Source organism: Cuculus canorus, chromosome 30 (genome assembly GCF_017976375.1).
Source record: "Cuculus canorus isolate bCucCan1 chromosome 30, bCucCan1.pri, whole genome shotgun sequence".
Lineage (NCBI taxonomy): Eukaryota > Metazoa > Chordata > Aves > Cuculiformes > Cuculidae > Cuculus > Cuculus canorus.
In genome coordinates, this window is record NC_071430.1 from 848,176 (window position 1) to 866,162 (window position 17,987).

Consider the following 17,987-nt stretch of genomic DNA (forward strand, 5'->3'; position numbering starts at 1 on the left):
GGGCTGAGGGGGTGTGGGGATGTGGGGATGTGGGGCTGAGAGGGTGTGGGGATGTGGGGGTGTGGGGATGTGGGGCTGAGAGGGTGTGGGGATGTGGGGGTGTGGGGCTGAGGGGGTGTGGGGCTGTGGGGATGTGGGGGTGTGGGGATGTGGGGCTGAGGGGTGTGGGGGTGAGGGGGTGTGGGGGTGTGGGGGTGTGGGGATGTGGGGATGAGGGGATGTGGGGGTGTGGGGCTGTGGGGATGTGGGGCTGAGGGTGTGTGGGGATGTGGGGGTGTGGGGATGTGGGGCTGTGGGGGTGTGGGGGTGTGGGGATGTGGGGGTGTGGGGCTGAGGGGGTGTGGGGATGTGGGGATGTGGGGGTGTGGGGCTGAGGGGGTGTGGGGATGTGGGGGTGAGGGGGTGTGGGGGTGTGGGGATGTGGGGGTGTGGGGATGTGGGGGTGTGGGGGTGTGGGGATGTGGGGCTGAGGGGGTGTGGGGATGTGGGGCTGGGATGTGGGGCTATGGGGATGGGGGGCTATGGGAATGTGGGGTCGGGGATGTGGGGCAGGGGATGTGGGGCTGGGATGTGGGGCTATGGGGATGTGGGGCTATGGGGATGTGGGGCTGTGGAGGCGCTATGGGGCTGGTGTGGAGGTGGAGAACATGGGGCTATGGGGCTGTGAGTGGGGCTATGGGGCGGGGCTATGGATCTATGGGGCGTGGCTTCCATTGTGGAGGGCGTGGCTTAACATCACAGGGCGGGGTCTACACGAGGGGGCGTGGCCTAGGGAGGGGGCGTGGCCTCCCAGAGCAGGGGTACCGGTTTTCCGGGGGGGGGGGCGCGTGGCTCTAGTGAAGGGAGGGGGGAGGGCGTGGGGAGGGCGTGTCTTGTTGTGGGCGTGACCTGTGGTGGGCGTGGCTTCTACGGGTGTGTCCTGATCGGCCCCGCCCACAGGTGTTGGCTGCGAGTGGACAATCATTTCATCTGGAGCTTCATCGGCCCCGTGGCCTTCGTCATCCTCGTACGGACCGGGGGCGGCCGTGGGGCAGAGGGGGCTGTGGGGCAGAGGAGGGTGCTGTGGGGCAGAGGGGGTTATGGGGCAGAGGAGAGTGCTGTGGGGCAGAGGGGGCTGTGGGGCAGAGGGGGTTATGGGGCAGAGGGGGGTGTGGGGCAGAGGGGGCTGTTGTGGGGCAGAGGGGGCTGTGGGGTAGGGGTCCCACCATAGGACTGGTGGTGCTGCACATCCATGGGGCTTGGGGGTCCCGCTATGGGGCTGGGGGCTCTGCTATGGGGCTGGGGGCTCCGCTATGGGGCAGAGGGCCCCGCTATGGGGCAGGGTTCCGCTATGGGGCGCTGAGGGTGACCCACAGGTGACGCTGGTGTTCCTGCTGGTGACCCTGCATGGGGCTGAGGGTCCCGCTATGGGGCTGGGGGCTCTGCTATGGGGCTGGGGGCTCCGCTATGGGGCAGAGGGCCCCGCTATGGGGCAGGGTTCCGCTATGGGGCGCTGCGGGTGACCCACAGGTGACGCTGGTGTTCCTGCTGGTGATGGGGCTGCATGGGGCTGAGGGTCCCGCTATGGGGCTGGGGGCTCTGCTATGGGGCTGGGGGCTCCGCTATGGGGCAGAGGGCCCCGCTATGGGGCAGGGTTCCGCTATGGGGCGCTGCGGGTGACCCACAGGTGACGCTGGTGTTCCTGCTGGTGACGCTGCACAAGATGCTGCGCAGCTCGGCCGCCCTCAAGCCCGACTCGAGCCGCCTCGACAGCATCAAGTGAGAGCCCAACTGGGGCACCCCCAAACTGGGGCACCCCCAGACTGGGACCCCCCCCCAAACTGGGAGACCCCCTCAAACTGGGACCCCCCCAAACTGGGGGCCCCCAAACTGATACCATGAAACTGGGACCCCGAAATGGGACCCCCAAACTGGGACCCTGAAACTGGGGGACCCCCAAACTGGGACCCCCCAAACTGGGAGCCCCCTCAAACTGAGACCCCCTCAAACTGGAAGACCCCCTCAAACTGGGACCCCCCCAAACTGGGAACCCCCTCAAACTGGTTATTGGGGGTCTCTCTCTACCCCCCAAGTGGTGGTTGTTGGGGTTGGTGCCCCCCTAGTGGTGGTGTCTCTGCCCCCCAAGTAGTGGTTATTGAGGGTCTCTGCCCCCCAAGTGGTGGTTATGGGGTCGGTGCCCCCCAAGTGGTGGTTATTGAGGGTCTCTGCCCCCCAAGTGGTGGGATCTCTGCCCCCCAAGTGTTGTTTATTGGGGTCGGTGCCCCCCAAGTGGTGGTTATGGGGTCTCTGCCCCCCAAGTTGTGGGATCTCTGCCCCCCAAGTGGTGGTTATTGAGGGTCTTTGCCCCCCAAGTAGTGGTTCTTGGGGGTCTCTCTCTGCCCCCCGAGTGGTGGTTATTGGGATCTCTGTCCCCCAAGTGGTGGCTATTGGGGTCGGTGCCCCCCAAGTGGTGGTTATTGAGGGTCTCTGCCCCCCAAGTGGTGGTTATTGGGGTCTCTGCCCCCCAAGTTGTGGGATCTCTGTCCCCTGAGTGGTGGTTATTGGGGTCAGTGCACCCCAAATGGTGGTTATGGGGTCCCTCTGCCCCCCAAGTTGTGGTTATGGGGTCCCTCTGCCCCCCAAGTGGTGGTTACGGGGTCTCTGCCCCCCAAGTTGTGGTTATTGGGGTCGGTGCCCCCCAAGTGGTGGTTACGGGGTCTCTGCCCCCCAAGTTGTGGTTATGGGGTCCCTCTGCCCCCCAAGTGAGTGTGGGCGCCCCCCGCAGGTCGTGGGCGCTGGGGGCCATAGCGCTGCTGCTGCTCTTGGGGCTCACGTGGGCCTTCGGTCTCCTCTTCGTCACCCGCGAGTCGGTGCTGACGGCGTCGCTCTTCACCGCCTGCAACGCCCTCCAGGGCACCTTCATCTTCGTCTTCCACTGCGCCCTCCAGAAGAAGGTGGGGCCGGGGGGCGCCTTCCTCTTCCTCTTCCTCTTCCTCTTCCTCTTCCTCTTCCTCTTCCTCTTCCTCTTCCTCTCCCTCACCTTCCTCTTCCTCACCTTCCTCTTCACTTTTCTCTTTCCTTCACCTTCCTCTTCCTCTCTTTCCCTTTTCTCTTTGCCTTCACCTTCCTCTTCACAATCCTTTTCATCTTCTTCTTCCTCTTCACCTTCCTCTTCCTCTTCCTTTTCTTCACCTTCCTCTTCCTCTTCCTTTTCTTCACCTTTCTCTTTGCCTTCTTCTTCCCCTTCCTCTTCCTCTTCTTCAGTTTTTTCTTTGCCTTCACCTTCCTCTTCACATTCCTTTTCATCTTCTTCTTCCTCTTCTTCTTCCTCTTCACCTTTCTCTTCCTCTTCCTCTTCTCACCTTCCTCTTCTTCACTTTTCTCTTCGCCTTCACCTTCCTCTTCATGTTCCTTTTCATCTTCTTCTTCCTCTTCGCCTTCTTCTTCCTCTTCTTCACCTTCCTCTTCATGTTCCTTTTCATCTTCTTCTTCCTCTTCACCTTCTTCTTCCTCTTCTTCACCTTCCTCTTCCTTTTCTTCGCCTTCCTCTTCACCTTCCTCTTCACCATCTTCCTCTTCATCTCTATCTTCATCCTCATCTTCATCTTCCACTGTGCTCTCCAGAAGAAGGTGAGTGAGGGCACCATGGAGGCCTTCCTCTTCTTTGCCTTCCTCTTCACCTTCTTCTTCTTCACCTCCCTGTTCTTCATCTTCCTCTTCACCTTCTTCTTCTTCACCTTCCTCATTGCCTTCCTCTTCACCTTCACCTTCCTCTTCACATTCCTTTTCACCTTCTTCTTCCTCTTCCTCTTCACCTTTATCTTCGTCTTCCTCCTCATCTTCATCTTCCATTGTGTTCTCCAGAAGAAGGTGGACGAGGGCACCATGGGGTGCCTTCCTCTTCCCCTTCCTCTTCTTCACCTTCTTCTTCACCTTCCTTTTCTTCACCTTATTCTTGGCCTTCCTTTTTGCCTTCCTCTTCCTCTTCACCTTCCTCTTCACATTCCTTTTCATCTTCTTCTTCCTCTTCACCTTCCTCTTCTTCCTCTTTGCCTTCCGCTTTGCCTTCCCCTTCCTCTTCCTCCTCATCTTCATCTTCCATTGTGTCCTCCAGAAGAAGGTGGACAAGGGCACCATGGGGCGCCTTCCTCTTCACCTTCCTCTTCACCTTCCTCTTCTTCTCCTTCCTCTTCACCTTCCTCTTCACCTTCCTTTTCACCTTCCTCTTCTTCTCCTTCCTCTTCACCTTCCTCTTCACCTTCCTCTTCACCTTCCTCTTCTTCTCCTTCCTCTTCTCCTTCCTCTTCTCCTTCCTCTTCGCTTTCCTCTTCACCTTCCTCTTCACCTTCCTCTTCACCTTCCTCTTCACCTTCCTCTTCTTCCCCTTCCTTTTCTTCACCTTGGCCTTCCTGTTTGCCTTCCTCTTCATCCTCACCTTCCTCTTCACATTCCTTTTCACTTTCTTCTTCCTCTTCACCTTCCCCTTCCTCTTCCTCCTCATCTTCATCTTCCATTGCGCCCTCCAGAAGAAGGTGGGCGAGGGCACCATGGGGCGCCTTCCTCTTCCCCTTCCTCTTCTTCCCCTTCCTCTTCTTCCCCTTCCTCTTCTTCCCCTTCCTCTTCACTCTTTCCTCTTCTTCCCCTTCCTCTTCCCTTTCCTCTTCTTCCCCTTTCTCTTCACCTCCCTCTTCCTCTTCACCTTCCTCTTCTTCCCCTTCCTCTTCCCTTTCCTCTTCTCCCCCTTCCTCTTCTTCACTTTCCTCTTCCTCTTTACTTTCCTCTTCCTCTTCCGGGTGGATGGGGATGGGGGGCCCAGGCTGGGGGTGTCAAATGGGGGGGGGTCCCAGGATGGGGGGGGGGGGTTATGGGGGTGCATTGAGTTAAGGGGAGAGAGGAAGGGGGGGTTGAATTGGGGGGTTCATAGGTTGACGAGGGGGGTCAGGAGTTGGGGGGGGGCTCCTTGACGGGGGGGTGGTCCCCAAAATGGGGAGGGGGGTCATATATGGGAGGGGGGTGTCAGATATGGGGGGGGTGTCAGATATGGGGGGGGTTATGGGGGTGCATTGAGTTAAGGGGAAGGAAGAAGGGGGGTTGAATTGGGGGGGTTCATAGGTTGGGGAGGGGGTCAGGAGTTGGGGGGGCTCCTTGGGGGGGGGGGGCTGTACCCCCCCTGTACCCCCTTTCCCCCCCCCCCAGGTGCACCGGGAGCTGAGCAAGTGCCTGCGGCAGTCGGCGTGCTGCCTGCGGAGCCCCCCCGGCACCGCGCTCGGCGCCCTCAAAACCTCCGCCATCCGCACCAACACCCGCTACTACACCGGCACTCAGGTGGGGGGACCCCCCCCTGCACCCCAAAATAACCCCATAGCCCCCCCAAGTCACCCCAAAACCTCCCACACAATCCTCACCCCGGACATCCTCTCTGGGCATCCTCAGAGCTCACCCACCTGCACCAGCACCCCAAAACCCCCCTCAGCACCCCAAAACCCCCAGAGCACCCCAAAATACTTCCTCAGCACCCAACCCCCCCAGAAACCCCCCTGTGCACCCCAAAATACCCCTTGAGTCCCCCCAAATCACCCCAAAACCTCCTCCTTCCCCCCAGCACCTCTCTGGGTACCCTCAGAGCTCACCCACCCGCACCAGCACCCCAAAACCCCCCTCAGCACCCCAAAACCCCCAGAGCACCCCAAAATACTTCCTCAGCACCCAAACCCCCCAGAAACCCCCCTGTGCACCCCAAAATACCCCTTGAGTCCCCCCAAATCACCCCAAAACCTCCTCCTTCCCCCCAGCACCTCTCTGGGTACCCTCAGAGCTCACCCACCCGCACCAGCACCCCAAAACCCCCCTCAGCACCCCAAAACCTCCAGAGCACCCCAAAATACTCCCTCAGCACCCAACCCCCCCAGAACCCCCCCTCTGCACCCCAAAATACCCCCCATAGCCCCCCCAAATCACCCCAAAACCTCCTCCTTCCCCCCAGTACCTCTCTGGGTACCCTCAGAGCTCACCCACCCGCCTCAGCACCCCAAAAACCCCCCTCAGCACCCCAAAAACCCCCCTGAGCACCCCAATCCACCCCACCTGCACCCCATAACCCCCCCAGAGCACCCCAAAATAACCCCCAACATGTCCTTCAAATTGGGGTGGGGGGTCCCGGGGAGGTTCCTGGGGTTGGGGGTCAGTTGAGTGGTTTGGGGGTGCTGTGGGGGGGGTCTGGGGGGGTCCTGGGGTTGGGGGTCATTTGAGTGGTTTGGGGGTGCTGTGGGGGGGTCTGGGGGGGTCCTGGGGTTGGGGGTCATTTGGGGGGTTTGGGGGTGCTGTGGGGGGGGGTCTGGGGGGGTCCTGGGGTTGGGGGTCATTTGAGTGGTTTGGGGGTGCTGTGGGGGGGTCTGGGGGAGATCCTGGGGTTGGGGGTCATTTGGGGGGTTTGGGGGTGCTGTGGGGGGGTCTGGGGGGTCCTGGGGTTGGGGGTCATTTGAGTGGTATGGGGGGTCTGGGGGGGTTCCTGTGTTGGGGGTCGAGTGGTTTGGGGTGCTATGGGGGGGGGGTCTGGGGGGGTCCTGGGGTTGGGGGTCATTTGAGTGGTTTGGGGATGCTGTGGGGGGGTCTGGGGGGCTCCTGGGGTTGGGGGTCATTTGGAGGGTTTGGGGGTGCTATGGAGGGTTTGGGGGTGCTTTGGGGGGGTTCCCGGGGGTTTTTTTTTGGGGGGGGGTCCCCATCTTTCGTTCGCCCCCCCCAGAGCCGGATCCGGAGGATGTGGAACGACACAGTGCGGAAGCAGACGGAGTCGAGCTTCATGGGGGGGGACCTCAACAGCACCCCCACCCTCAACAGAGGTGAGAGACCCCCCCGGGGCACCCCCAAAACCCCCCTTGACACCCCCCAGACCACTACAACACCCCCTTAACCCCCACTCTGCCCCCCTTGACCCCCAGACCCCCCCTTTGGGACCCCAGAACCCCCCTTGGCCCCCCCAGACCCCTAGAACCCCCCCTTTGGGACCCCAGAACCCCCCCTTGGCCCCCCCAGACCCCTAGAACCCCCCCCCGACCCCTGAATCCCCCCCCCAGACCCCCAGTATCCCCTTTGGGACCCCTTTAACTCCACTGACCCCCCTCTTTGACCCCCCCAGACCCCTAGAACCCCCCTTTGGGACCCCAAACCCCCCCTTGGCCCCCCCAGACCCTCCTGGAACCCCCCCCAGACCCCCACTATCTCCTTTGGGACCCCTTTAACTCCTCTGAACCCCCTCTTTGACCCCCCCAGACCCCTAGAAACCCCCATTTTTGCCCCCCCCAGACCCCTAGAACCCTCCCTTTGGGACCCCAAACCCCCGCCTTGACCCCCCCAGACCTCTAGAACCCCCCCTTTGGGACCCCAAAACCCCCCTTTGCCCCACCTTGACCCCCCCAGACCCCTAAATAGCCCCCCCAGACCCCCAGTATCCCCTTTGGGACCCCTTTAACTCCACTGACCCCCCTCTTTGACCCCCCCAGACCCCTAGAACCCCCCCCTTTGGGACCCCCCCCTTCCCCAGGACCCCATCACCCCCATTTCTGACCCCCCCTTTTCCACAGGGACGATGGGGAACCACCTGCTGCCCAACCCGGGGCTGCAGCCGCGGGGGGGGGTCAGTCCCTACAACACTCTCATCGCCGACTCGGTGGGCTTCGCCCCCCCCTCGCCCCCCGCCTTCACCTCCCCAGGTGGGTACGGGGGGGCTGGCACCCCAAAACTGACCCCTGCACCCCAAAACTGACCCATGGTGGGGACTGGGACCCCAAAACTGATACCCTGCACCCCAAAACTGCCCCATGGTGGGGGCTGGCACCCCAAAACTGACACTTTGACCCCCCCCCCAACTCCATGGTGGGGGCTGGCACCTCAAAACTGATACCCTGCACCCCAAAACTGCCCCATGGTGGGGGCTGGCACCCCAAAACTGCCCCCTTGACCCCCCCCCAACTCCATAGTGGGGGCTGGCACCCCAAAACTGCCCCCCTGCACCCCAAAACTGCCCCATGGTGGGGGCTGGCACCCCAAAACTGACACCTTGACCCCCCCCCAACTCCATGGTAGGGGCTGGCACCCCAAAACTGACCCCCTGCACCCCAAAACTGACCCATGGTGGGGGCTGGCACCCCAAAACTGACCCCTGCACCCCAAAACTGACCCATGCTGGAGGCTGGCACCCCAAAATTGACGCCTTGACCCCCCCCCAACTCCATGGTGGGGGCTGGCACCCCAAAACTGCCCCCCTGCACCCCAAAACTGACCCATGGTGGGGGCTGGCACCCCAAAACTGACCCCTTGACCCCCCCCCCAACTCCATGGTGGGGGCTGGCACCCCAAAACTGCCCCCCTGCACCCCAAAACTGCCCCATGGTGGGGGCTGGCACCCCAAAACTGACCCCCTGCACCCCCAAATCTGCCCACAAGACCCCCCCATATCTGGGTTTTGGGGGGGGGCAGGTAGAACTGAGCAGTGTCACGAGGGGCTGAGAGGGTCTGGGGGGGCCCTGGGAGGTTTTGGGGTGCAGTGTCTCCCCCCTCACAGCTGCCTTTGTTTCCAGGAAGCTTCCGTGACACCAGTAAGTGCCCCCCCAAATTTCTGTGTGTTCGCCCCCCCCACCCGTGCCCCCCCTCCACTGACCCCCCCCAGAGCCCCCCAATCCCCCCATTTCCCCCCCACTGACCCCCCTCCCCTCAGAGCCCCCCAATCCCCCCATTTCCCTCCCTGCCCCTCCCAGCAACCCCCAAACCCCCCATTTCACACCCCTGACCCCCCCCGAGCCCCCCAATCCCCCCATTTCCCCCCCCACTGACCCCCCGTCCCCTCAGAGCCCCCCAATCCCCCCATTCCCCCCCACTGACCCCCCCAATCCCCCCATTCCCCCCCCACTGACCCCCCAAATCCCCCATTTCCCCCCCCACTCACCCCCCCAATCCCCCCATTCCCCCCCCACTGACCCCCCCTCCCCTCAGAGCCCCCCAATCCCCCCGTTTCCCCCCCACTGACCCCCCCAATCCCCCCATTCCCCCCCCACTGACCCCCCCAATCCCCCATTTCCCCCCCCACTGACCCCCCGTCCCCTCAGAGCCCCCCAATGCCCCCATTCCCCCCCACTCACCCCCCCAATCGCCCCATTTCCCCCCCACTGACCCCCCAATCCCCCCGTTTCCCCCCCCACTGACCCCCCCAATCCCCCCATTTCCCCCCCCACTCACCCCCAATCCCCCCATTTCCCCCCCCACTGACCCCCCCAATCCCCCCATTTCCCCCCCCACTCACCCCCAATCACCCCATTTCCCCCCCACTCACCCCAATCCCCCCATTTCCCCCCCCCACTCACCCCCAATCCCCCATTTCCCCCCCCACTGACCCCCCAATCCCCCCATTTCCCCCCCCCACTCACCCCCAATCCCCCATTTCCCCCCCCACTGACCCCCCAATCCCCCCATTTCCCCCCCCACTGACCCCCCCAATCCCCCCATTCCCCCCCACTCACCCCCAATCCCCCATTTCCCCCCCACTGACCCCCCCAATCCCCCCGTTTCCCCCCCACTGACCCCCCCTCCCCTCAGAGCCCCCCAATCCCCCCATTTCCCCCCCACTCACCCCCCCAATCCCCCCATTCCCCCCCCAACTGACCCCCCCTCCCCTCAGAGCCCCCCAATCCCCCCATTTCCCCCCCACTCACCCCCCCAATCCCCCCATTTCCCCCCCCACTCACCCCCCCCTCCCCTCAGAGCACCCCAATCCCCCCCACTGACCCCCCCCTTTCTCTCCCCTCAGAGCCCCCCCGGGACGTGCCGGACCCCCCCCTTCCATTGAACGGCAATTTTAACAACAGCTACAGCCTCCGGGGGGGCTCCGAGGGCCGCGGGGGGGGTTCAGCTTTGGGGGTTCCCCCCCCGGACTCTCGCCGTGGCCCCCCCGATCCCGCGGCGTTGGAAAAGCTCATTATCTCGGAATTGGTGCAGAATAACCTTCGGGGGGGGGCGGCGGCGGCGGCGGCTTTGCACGAAAGGGGGGGGGGGGCAACAACTGGGGGGGGGGGGGACCCCTTCTAACCACCCCTGCCCCCCCCCCGGGGAACCCCCCCCCGAAATGGGACTCCTCTACCAAGAGCTGACGCGAGGGGGGGGTCCCCACGATGCGCCCCCCCCCCCTCCGGCACCATCACCACCATCACCCACCCCCCCCCACCGCCCCCCCCTCCACCTCCCCCACCGCCCCCCCCACCTCCTCCCCCCCCTCCTCCTCCTCCTCCACCCCCCCCCCACCCTTTACCCCCCCCCGGGGAAGGGCTTTACCCCGACAGCAGCCCCGAGGTGCCCCCCCCGGCCCCCCCTTATCTTGGGGGACCCCCCCGGGTCCCCCCGACTTCGCTGTTGAGGCGTCCCGAAGCTTTCGGGGGGGGCAACGATGGGACGGGGGGGGCAGAGCCCGATGGGCAAATGCAGTTGGTGACCAGTCTGTGAGAACCCCCCCCCCGCGCACCAGGACACCCCCCTTGCACGAGGACCCCCCCCCGTGCACGAGGAGCCACGTGTGCAAAAGGACCCCCCCTCGCACGAGGATCCCCCGTGCACGAGGAGCCACGTGTGCAAAAGGACCCCCCCTCGCACGAGGACCCCCCGTGCACGAGGAGCCACGTGTGCAAAAGGACCCCCCCTCGCACGAGGACCCCCCCGTGCACGAGGAGCCATGTGTGCAAAAGGACCCCCCCTCGCACGAGGATCCCCCCGTGCACGAGGAGCCACGTGTGCAAAAGGACCCCCCCTCGCACGAGGACCCCCCCGTGCACGAGGAGCCACGTGTGCAAAAGGACCCCCCCTCGCACGAGGGGGCAGCCGGGCACGAGGACCCCCCCCTCGCACGAGGACCCCCTTGCACGAGGAGCCACGTGTGCAAAAGGACCCCCCCTCGCACGAGGACCCCCCGTGCACGAGGAGCCAGGCATGCGAAAGGACCCCCCCCGCCTCCAAGGCCCCCCCCTCACACGAGGATCCCGCCTTGCACGAGGAACCTCCCTCGCACGAGGACCTGGATGTGCAAAAGGACCCCCTCTCGCACGAGGAGTCGGCAGGGCACCGGGACCCCCATCCCTCACACGAGGACCTGGCCTTGCACGAGGATCCCACCTGGCACAAGGAACCCCACCCCGTGCAAGGAGGCGGCTGTGCACGAGGACCTGGTGGTGCACAAGGAGCCCCCCCCACCCCGCCTCAGTATCCCCCCCCTTGCACGAGGACCCGGCCGTGCACAAGGACCCGGCTGCATGCAAGCATCCCACCTCGCACGAGGACCCGGCTGTGCACAAGGACCCAGCTCTGCACGAGGATCCCGCCTCGCACGAGGATTCGGCTGTGCACGAGGATCCCATCTTGCACGAGGATCCCGCCTCGCACGAGGATCCCGCCTCGCACGAGGACTCGGCTGTGCACGAGGATCCCACTTTGCACGAGGACTCGGCTGCGCACGAGGCTCCTGCCTCGTGGGAGGGGGCAGCTTTGCACAAGGATTCGGCGTCGCACGAGGACCCAGTGTCGCACGAGGATCCGGCGTCGCACGAGGCTCCATCCTCGCACGATTCCTCGCACGAGGGCTCCTCCCTGCCCCCCCAACTCCCCCCCCCCGCCCTCGTGCCCCCCCCTCGTGCGAGCCTCTTTGGGGGGGGGGGGTCTGTGTGTTTTTGGGGGTCTCCTCGTGCCCCCCTGGACTTTATGGGGGGGTGGGGTGGTTTTTTTTTGGGGGGGGGGTCCCCAATTTAAGCCATCGGGGGGGGCCCCCCCTGCCCTTGGCAGCTTTGAGCTGTGACGGAGGGGTGGGGGGGGCACGATGTGGGGGGGGCCCTAAACTGAGGGGGTCTCTCCCCCCCCCCAAAAAAAAAATAGGGGTGTCCCCCCCCTCCCCCGGATGACATTTTTGTTGCCAAACCGCCCCCCCCAAAAAAAAGAGACACATTTTCCTTGTAATATAGCTGTAAATGGACCCCCCCCGAAAAGGGAAACTGAGGCACGGGGGGGGGCCTCCCCCAAGACTGCCCCCCCCCCATTTTCTTCCCCTTCATTTCCTTCCCGGAAGCACAAGTTTCCCCCCACCCCCCCCCCCCAAAATTCTGGGGGGGGCTCAGAGGGATTGGGGGGGGGACCCCACCCCCACCCCGGGAATGAGCCCCTCAAAAATGATAGGGGGGGGGGTGTGGAAGGGGGAGGACCCCCCCCTTGGGGATCGGAGACCCCGATTTTGGGGGGACCCCCCCCCGCCCCTTAAGATGGGGGCACCCCCACACCTTCCCACCCCCCCTCCCCCCGAGGGGGTTGGGGTCCCCCCCAGATTTTGGGGTTCCCCCCAGATTTTGGGGACTTCCCCCCCCCCCAATATTTTGCCCTTCCCAAGATTTGCCCCCCAAGATTTTGGGGGGACCTTCCCCCAGGGGTTTGGGGTTCACCCCTGGGCCTAAGGACCCTCCCCCCCCGAGGGTTTTGGGGGCCCCCAGGATCTTCGGGACCCCCCCCTCATATTTTAGGGCCCCCCCAGGATCTTGGGGACCCCCCCCACGGGTTTGGGGTTCACCCCTGGGCCTACGGACCCCCCACCGAGGGTTTTGGGGGCCCCCCCAGGATCTTGGGGACCCCCGAGGATCTTGGGGACCCCCCCGAGGGTTTTGGGGCCCCCCCAGGATCTTGGGGACCCCCCCTCATATTTTAGGGCCCCCCCCAGGATCTTGGGGCCCCCCCGAGGATCTTGGGGACCCCCCCGAGGGTTTTGGGGCCCCCCCAGGATCTTGGGGACCCCCCCTCATATTTTAGGGCCCCCATCAGGATCTTGGGGACCCCCCCGAGGGTTTTGGGGCCCCCCCAGGATCTTGGGGCCCCCCAGATTTTGGGGAGCAGAGGGGAACTTCCCCCCCTCTTCCCCCCCCAGGTTTGGGGGGGCCCCTCCGCCCCTCCTCCCCCCCCCCCCCTTTCTCCCCCCCCCCCCCCCCCAAAATTCTGCCAAACCAACTTTGGGTCGAGTGCGTCAAAACCAACGAACTGAGGGACACGGGGCCACCACGGGGCCACCATGGCCACCTTGGGGCTACCACGGGGCTACCACGGGGCTACCATGGGGCTACCATGGGGCCACCATGGGGCCACCACGGGGCTACCATGGGGCTACCATGGGGCTACCAAGGCCACTACGGGGCTACCAGGGCCACCATGGCCACCATGGGGCTACCATGGAGTCACTAAAGGGTCACCATGGCCACCTTGCGGCTACCATGGAGCCACTAAAGGGCCACCAGGGGGCCACCAGGGCAGCCATGGGGCTACCAGGGCCACCTTGGGGCTACCAGGGCAGCCATGGGGTTACCAGGGTCACCATGGGGCCACCTGGTAGCCACAGGGCCACCATGGGGCCATCAGGGCAGCCACAGGGCTACCAGGGTCACCAAGGAGGTCATGGGGCTACCACTGCCACCAGGGGGCTACCGGGGCTCCCATGGCCACCTTGGGGCTACCATGGCTACCTTGGGGCTACCAGGGCCACCAAGGCCATCATGGGGCCACCAGGGCAGCCATGGGGTTACCAGGGCCACCATGGGGCTACCAGGGCCACCATGGGGCCACCAGGGCAGCCACAGGGCTACCAGGGTCACCAAGGAGGTCATGGGGCTACCACTGCCACCAGGGGGCTACCGGGGCTCCCATGGCCACCTTGGGGCCACCATGGGGTCACTAAAGGGCCACCATGGCCACCAGGGGGCTTCCAGGGCCACCGCAGCGGTGGCTGAGGCCACCAGGGCCACCAGAGGGACAGACGGGGCCACCACGAGGCCACCGCAGGAGCCGCGGGGGTGGCCGCCACCAGGGCCACTGCAGAGACAGCCTGGGCCACCACGGAGGTGGCCACCAAAGGCACAGCCGGGGCCACCACAGGGGTGGCCACTGCGGAGATAGTCACTGCTGGGGCCACCGAGGCCACCACAGCGGTGGCCATGGCCACTGCCACCAAATGGCCACCACGGGGGTAGTCGAGGCCACCGGGAGGACGAGCAGGGCCACCACGGGGCTACCGTGGGGTCATGGCTACCACAGGGACAGCCAGGGCTACCAAGGGGTTGTGGCCACCACGGGGCTGTGGCCAGCACAGGGACGGATGGGGCTACCACGGGGTTGTGGCCACCACAGGGACCACCGGGGCCACCATAGGGTTGTGGCCACCACAGGGACCACCAGGGCCACCATAGGGTTGTGGTCACCATGGGGTTGTGGCCACCACGGGGTCAGTTGTGGCCACCACAGGGACCACCAGGGCCGCCATAGGGTTGTGGCCACCATGGGGTCAGTTGTGGCCACCATAGGGTTGTGGTCACCACAGGGTCAGTTGTGGCCACCACGGGGTCAGTTGTGGCCACCATGGGGGCAGTTGAGGCCACCATAGGGTTGTGGCCACCACAGGGACCACCAGGGCCACCATAAGGTTGTGGCCACTACAGGGACAGTTGTGGCCACCATAGGGTCAGTTGAGGCCACCATGGGGTTGTGGCCACCACAGGGACCACCACCAGGGCCACCATAGGGTTGTGGTCACCACAGGGTCAGTTGTGGCCATCACGGGGTCAGTTGTGGCCACCATGGGGTTGTGGCCACCACAGGGACCACCAGGGCCACCATAGGGTTGTGGCCACTACAGGGACAGTTGTGGCCACCATAGGGTCAGTTGAGGCCACCATAAGGTTGTGGCCACCACAGGGACCACCACCAGGGCCACCATAGGGTTGTGGTCACCACGGGGTTGTGGCCACCATGGGGTCAGTTGTGGCCACCATAGGGTTGTGGCCACCACAGGGTCAGTTGTGGCCATCACGGGGTCAGTTGTGGCCACCATGGGGTTGTGGCCACCACAGGGACCACCAGGGCCACTCTAGGGCTGTGGCCACCACAGGGTCAGTTGTGGCCACCATAGGGTTGTGGCCACCACGGGGTCAGTTGTGGCCACCGTGGGGTCAAAAGGTCAGGGCCACCCCGGGGTTGTGGCCACCAAGCGGCGCAGGCGGTGGCCACCGCGGGTTCTGTCGCGGACGGGAACCAATAAAGGTGACACCAATTCTGGAGTCGGAGCCTCTGTGGGGGGGACACAAAAGGGGGGGACACAAAGGGGGGGACACAAAAGGGGGGGACACAAAGGGGGGGACACAAAGGGGGGACACAAAGGGGGGGACACAAAGGGGGGGACACAAAGGGGGAAAAGGGGGGACAAAGGAGGGACAAAAGGGGGGACAAAGGGGGGATAAAAGGGGGACAAAGGGGGGACACAAAGTGGGGGACAAAAGAGGGGGACACAAGGAGGGGACAAAGGGGGGGACAAAAAGGGGGGATGACAAAAAGGGGGGGACAAAGGGGAGGGACAAGGGGGGACAAAAGGGGGGATAAAAGGGGGACAAAGGGGGGACAAAAGGGAGGACAAAGGGGGGGACAGGGGAGACAAGGGGGGGGACAAAGTGGGGACAAAGGGGGGGATGACAAAAAGGGGGGACAAAGGGGGGGATAAAATGGGGACAAAGGGGGGATAAAAGGGGGACGGGGGGACAAAAGGGGGGGACAAAGGGGGGGTAAAAGGGGGACAAAAGGGGGGGACAAAAGGGGAGGATAAAAGGGGGACAAAAGGGGGGGACAAAGGGGGGTAAAAGGGGGACAAAAGGGGAGGATAAAAGGGGGACAAAAGGGGGGGAAAAAAGGGGAGGATAAAAGGGGGGACACAAAGTGGGGGACAAAAGAGGGGGACACAAGGAGGGGACAAAGGAGGGGACAAAAAGGGGGGGGATGACAAAAAGGGGGGGACAAAGGGGAGGACAAAGGGCGGACAAAAGGGGGGGACAAAGGGCGGACAAAAGGGGGGGACAAAGGGGGGACAATGGGGGATAAAATGGGGACAAAGGGGGAATAAAAGGGGGACAAAGGGGGGACAAAAGGGGGGGACAAAGGGGGACGAAAGAGAGGGACAAAGGGGGGAAACAAAGGGGACAAAAGGGGGGAAACAAAGGGGACAAAAGGGGGGGAGAAGACAGTCTGGGGGGGACAAGGGGGGGGAAAAGTTTTGCAGCCCCCTCCGGCCCCGCCCCCCTCAAGACCCTCCCCCTCCGGCCCCGCCCCCTCAAGCCCCGCCCCCATCCCCAATTCCCCCCCCGCCCCGCCCCATCCCCACCCCCACACTCCGTTGTCGCTGTGGCTGCGATGAGACCCGCGGGGCGACTCGGAAAGAGACCCCCCCTCTCATTTCCCACCCCCTCCCCTGAAGAACACCCCCACGGGACACCCCCCCCCCCCCCGCTCCTCCCATTCCGCTGGGGCTCCCCACAGATAAACGGGTCCTCCCAGGGCAGCCCTGTGCCTCAGTTTCCCCATTACCCGACCCCCCCCGCCCACCTCCGTGTCCCCCTCCTGTCCCACCATTATACCCCCTGGCGATGCTCCCGGGACCATCCGGCACCCCCCTTGCCCCACCCCAGACCCCTAATTCCTTCCTGCCCCCCCATTCTCCCATGCTCTCCTCCACTGCCCCCCCCCTCCCAGACCCCTGGGTCCCCCCCATTGCCTCCGCCCATTTCCCACTCCACTGCCCCCCCCGGGACCTCCCCTTACCCCCCATTCCCCCTCCCACCTCCACCAGACCCCCACTGCCACCCCCCATTCTCCATACGGGGGATGAACCCTTGCCCCATATTGTCTCCCCCCCCATTGCACCCCGGTGACTGCTGGGAGCCTCCTGGTGCTCTCTACAGGGCCTCAGGGCATTCTGGGAGCCTCCTGGGGCTCTCTACAGGGCCTCAGGGCATTCTGGGAGGCTCTTGGGGCTCTCTACAGGGCTTCCGGGGATTTTAGGAGCCTCCTTGGGCTCTCTACAGGGTTCCCAGGGACTCTGGGAGCCTCCTGGGGCTCTCTACAGTGCCCCAGGGCATTCTGGGAGCTTCCTGGGGCTCTCTACAGGGCTCCAAGGAACTCTAGGAGCCTCCTGGGGCTCTCTACATTGCCCCAGGGCATTCTGGGAGGCTCTTGGGGCTCTCTACAGGGCTCCCGGGGACTCTGGAAGCCTCCTGGGGCTCTCTACATTGCCCCAGGGCATTCTGGGAGCCTCCTGGGGCTCTCTACGGGGCTCCCGGGGACTCTGGGAGCCTCCTGGGGCTCTCTACAAAGCTCCTGGGAACTCTGGGAGCCTCCTGGGGCTCTCTACAGTACCCCAGGGCATTCTGGGAGCCTCCTGGGGCTCTCTACGGGGCTCCCGGGGACTCTGGGAGGCTCCTGGGGCTCTCTACAGTGCCCCAGGGCATTCTGGGAGCCTCCTGGAGCTCTGTACAGGGCTCCCGGGGACTCTGGGAACCTCCTGGGGCTCTCTACGGGGCTCCCGGGGACTCTGGGAGCCTCCTGGGGCTCTCTACACCTTACGAGGGGATCCCGGGAGGCTCCTGGGGCTCTCTACGGGGCTCCCGGGGTCTCTGGGAGCCTCCTGGGGCTCTCTACACCGTACGAGGGGATCCCGGGAGGTTCCTGGGGTTCTCTACGGGGCTGCAGTGTTTACTTAGAGGGTTACTCTCTGGGTACCCTCTTAGCTTACCCCCACACACCAGCACCCCAAAACCGGCCTCAGCCCTCCAAAACTCCCCTGAGCACCCCAAAATACTCCCCCAGCACCCCCCCTGCACTCTAAAATACCCCTTGAGTCCCCCCAAGTCACCCCAAAACCTCCTCCTTCCCCCTCAACACCTCTCTGAGTACCCTCAGAGCTCACCTACCCGCACCAGCACCCAGGGACCCCCCCCAGCACCCCAAAAACCCCCAGAGCTCCCCAAGATACTCCCCCAGCACCCAAGCCCCCAGCACCCGCCCCTGCACCCCAAAATACCCCCTCGAGGCCCCCCCAAATCACCCCAAAACCTCCCACGCGCCCCCCCCAGCACGTCTCTGGGTACCCTCAGAGCTCACCCACCCACACCAGCACCCCAAAACCCGCC

General features: G+C 64.4%; 1 protein-coding gene across 1 annotated transcript in view; it reads left to right on the plus strand.

The window, feature by feature from the left end:
- The window catches only part of LOC128849520 (adhesion G protein-coupled receptor L1-like), a 10,987-nt gene extending 931 nt beyond the window's left edge, over positions 1-10,056 (plus strand). Inside the window, exons 2-9 of the mRNA XM_054051739.1 lie at positions 838-1,006; positions 1,667-1,758; positions 2,765-2,933; positions 5,176-5,304; positions 6,722-6,818; positions 7,560-7,688; positions 8,556-8,573; positions 9,779-10,056. Coding sequence (XP_053907714.1) covers positions 838-1,006; positions 1,667-1,758; positions 2,765-2,933; positions 5,176-5,304; positions 6,722-6,818; positions 7,560-7,688; positions 8,556-8,573; positions 9,779-10,056 — 1,081 coding nt within the window. The remainder of the gene's footprint in view (positions 1-837; positions 1,007-1,666; positions 1,759-2,764; positions 2,934-5,175; positions 5,305-6,721; positions 6,819-7,559; positions 7,689-8,555; positions 8,574-9,778) is intronic.
- The last annotated feature ends 7,931 nt before the right edge of the window (positions 10,057-17,987 follow it).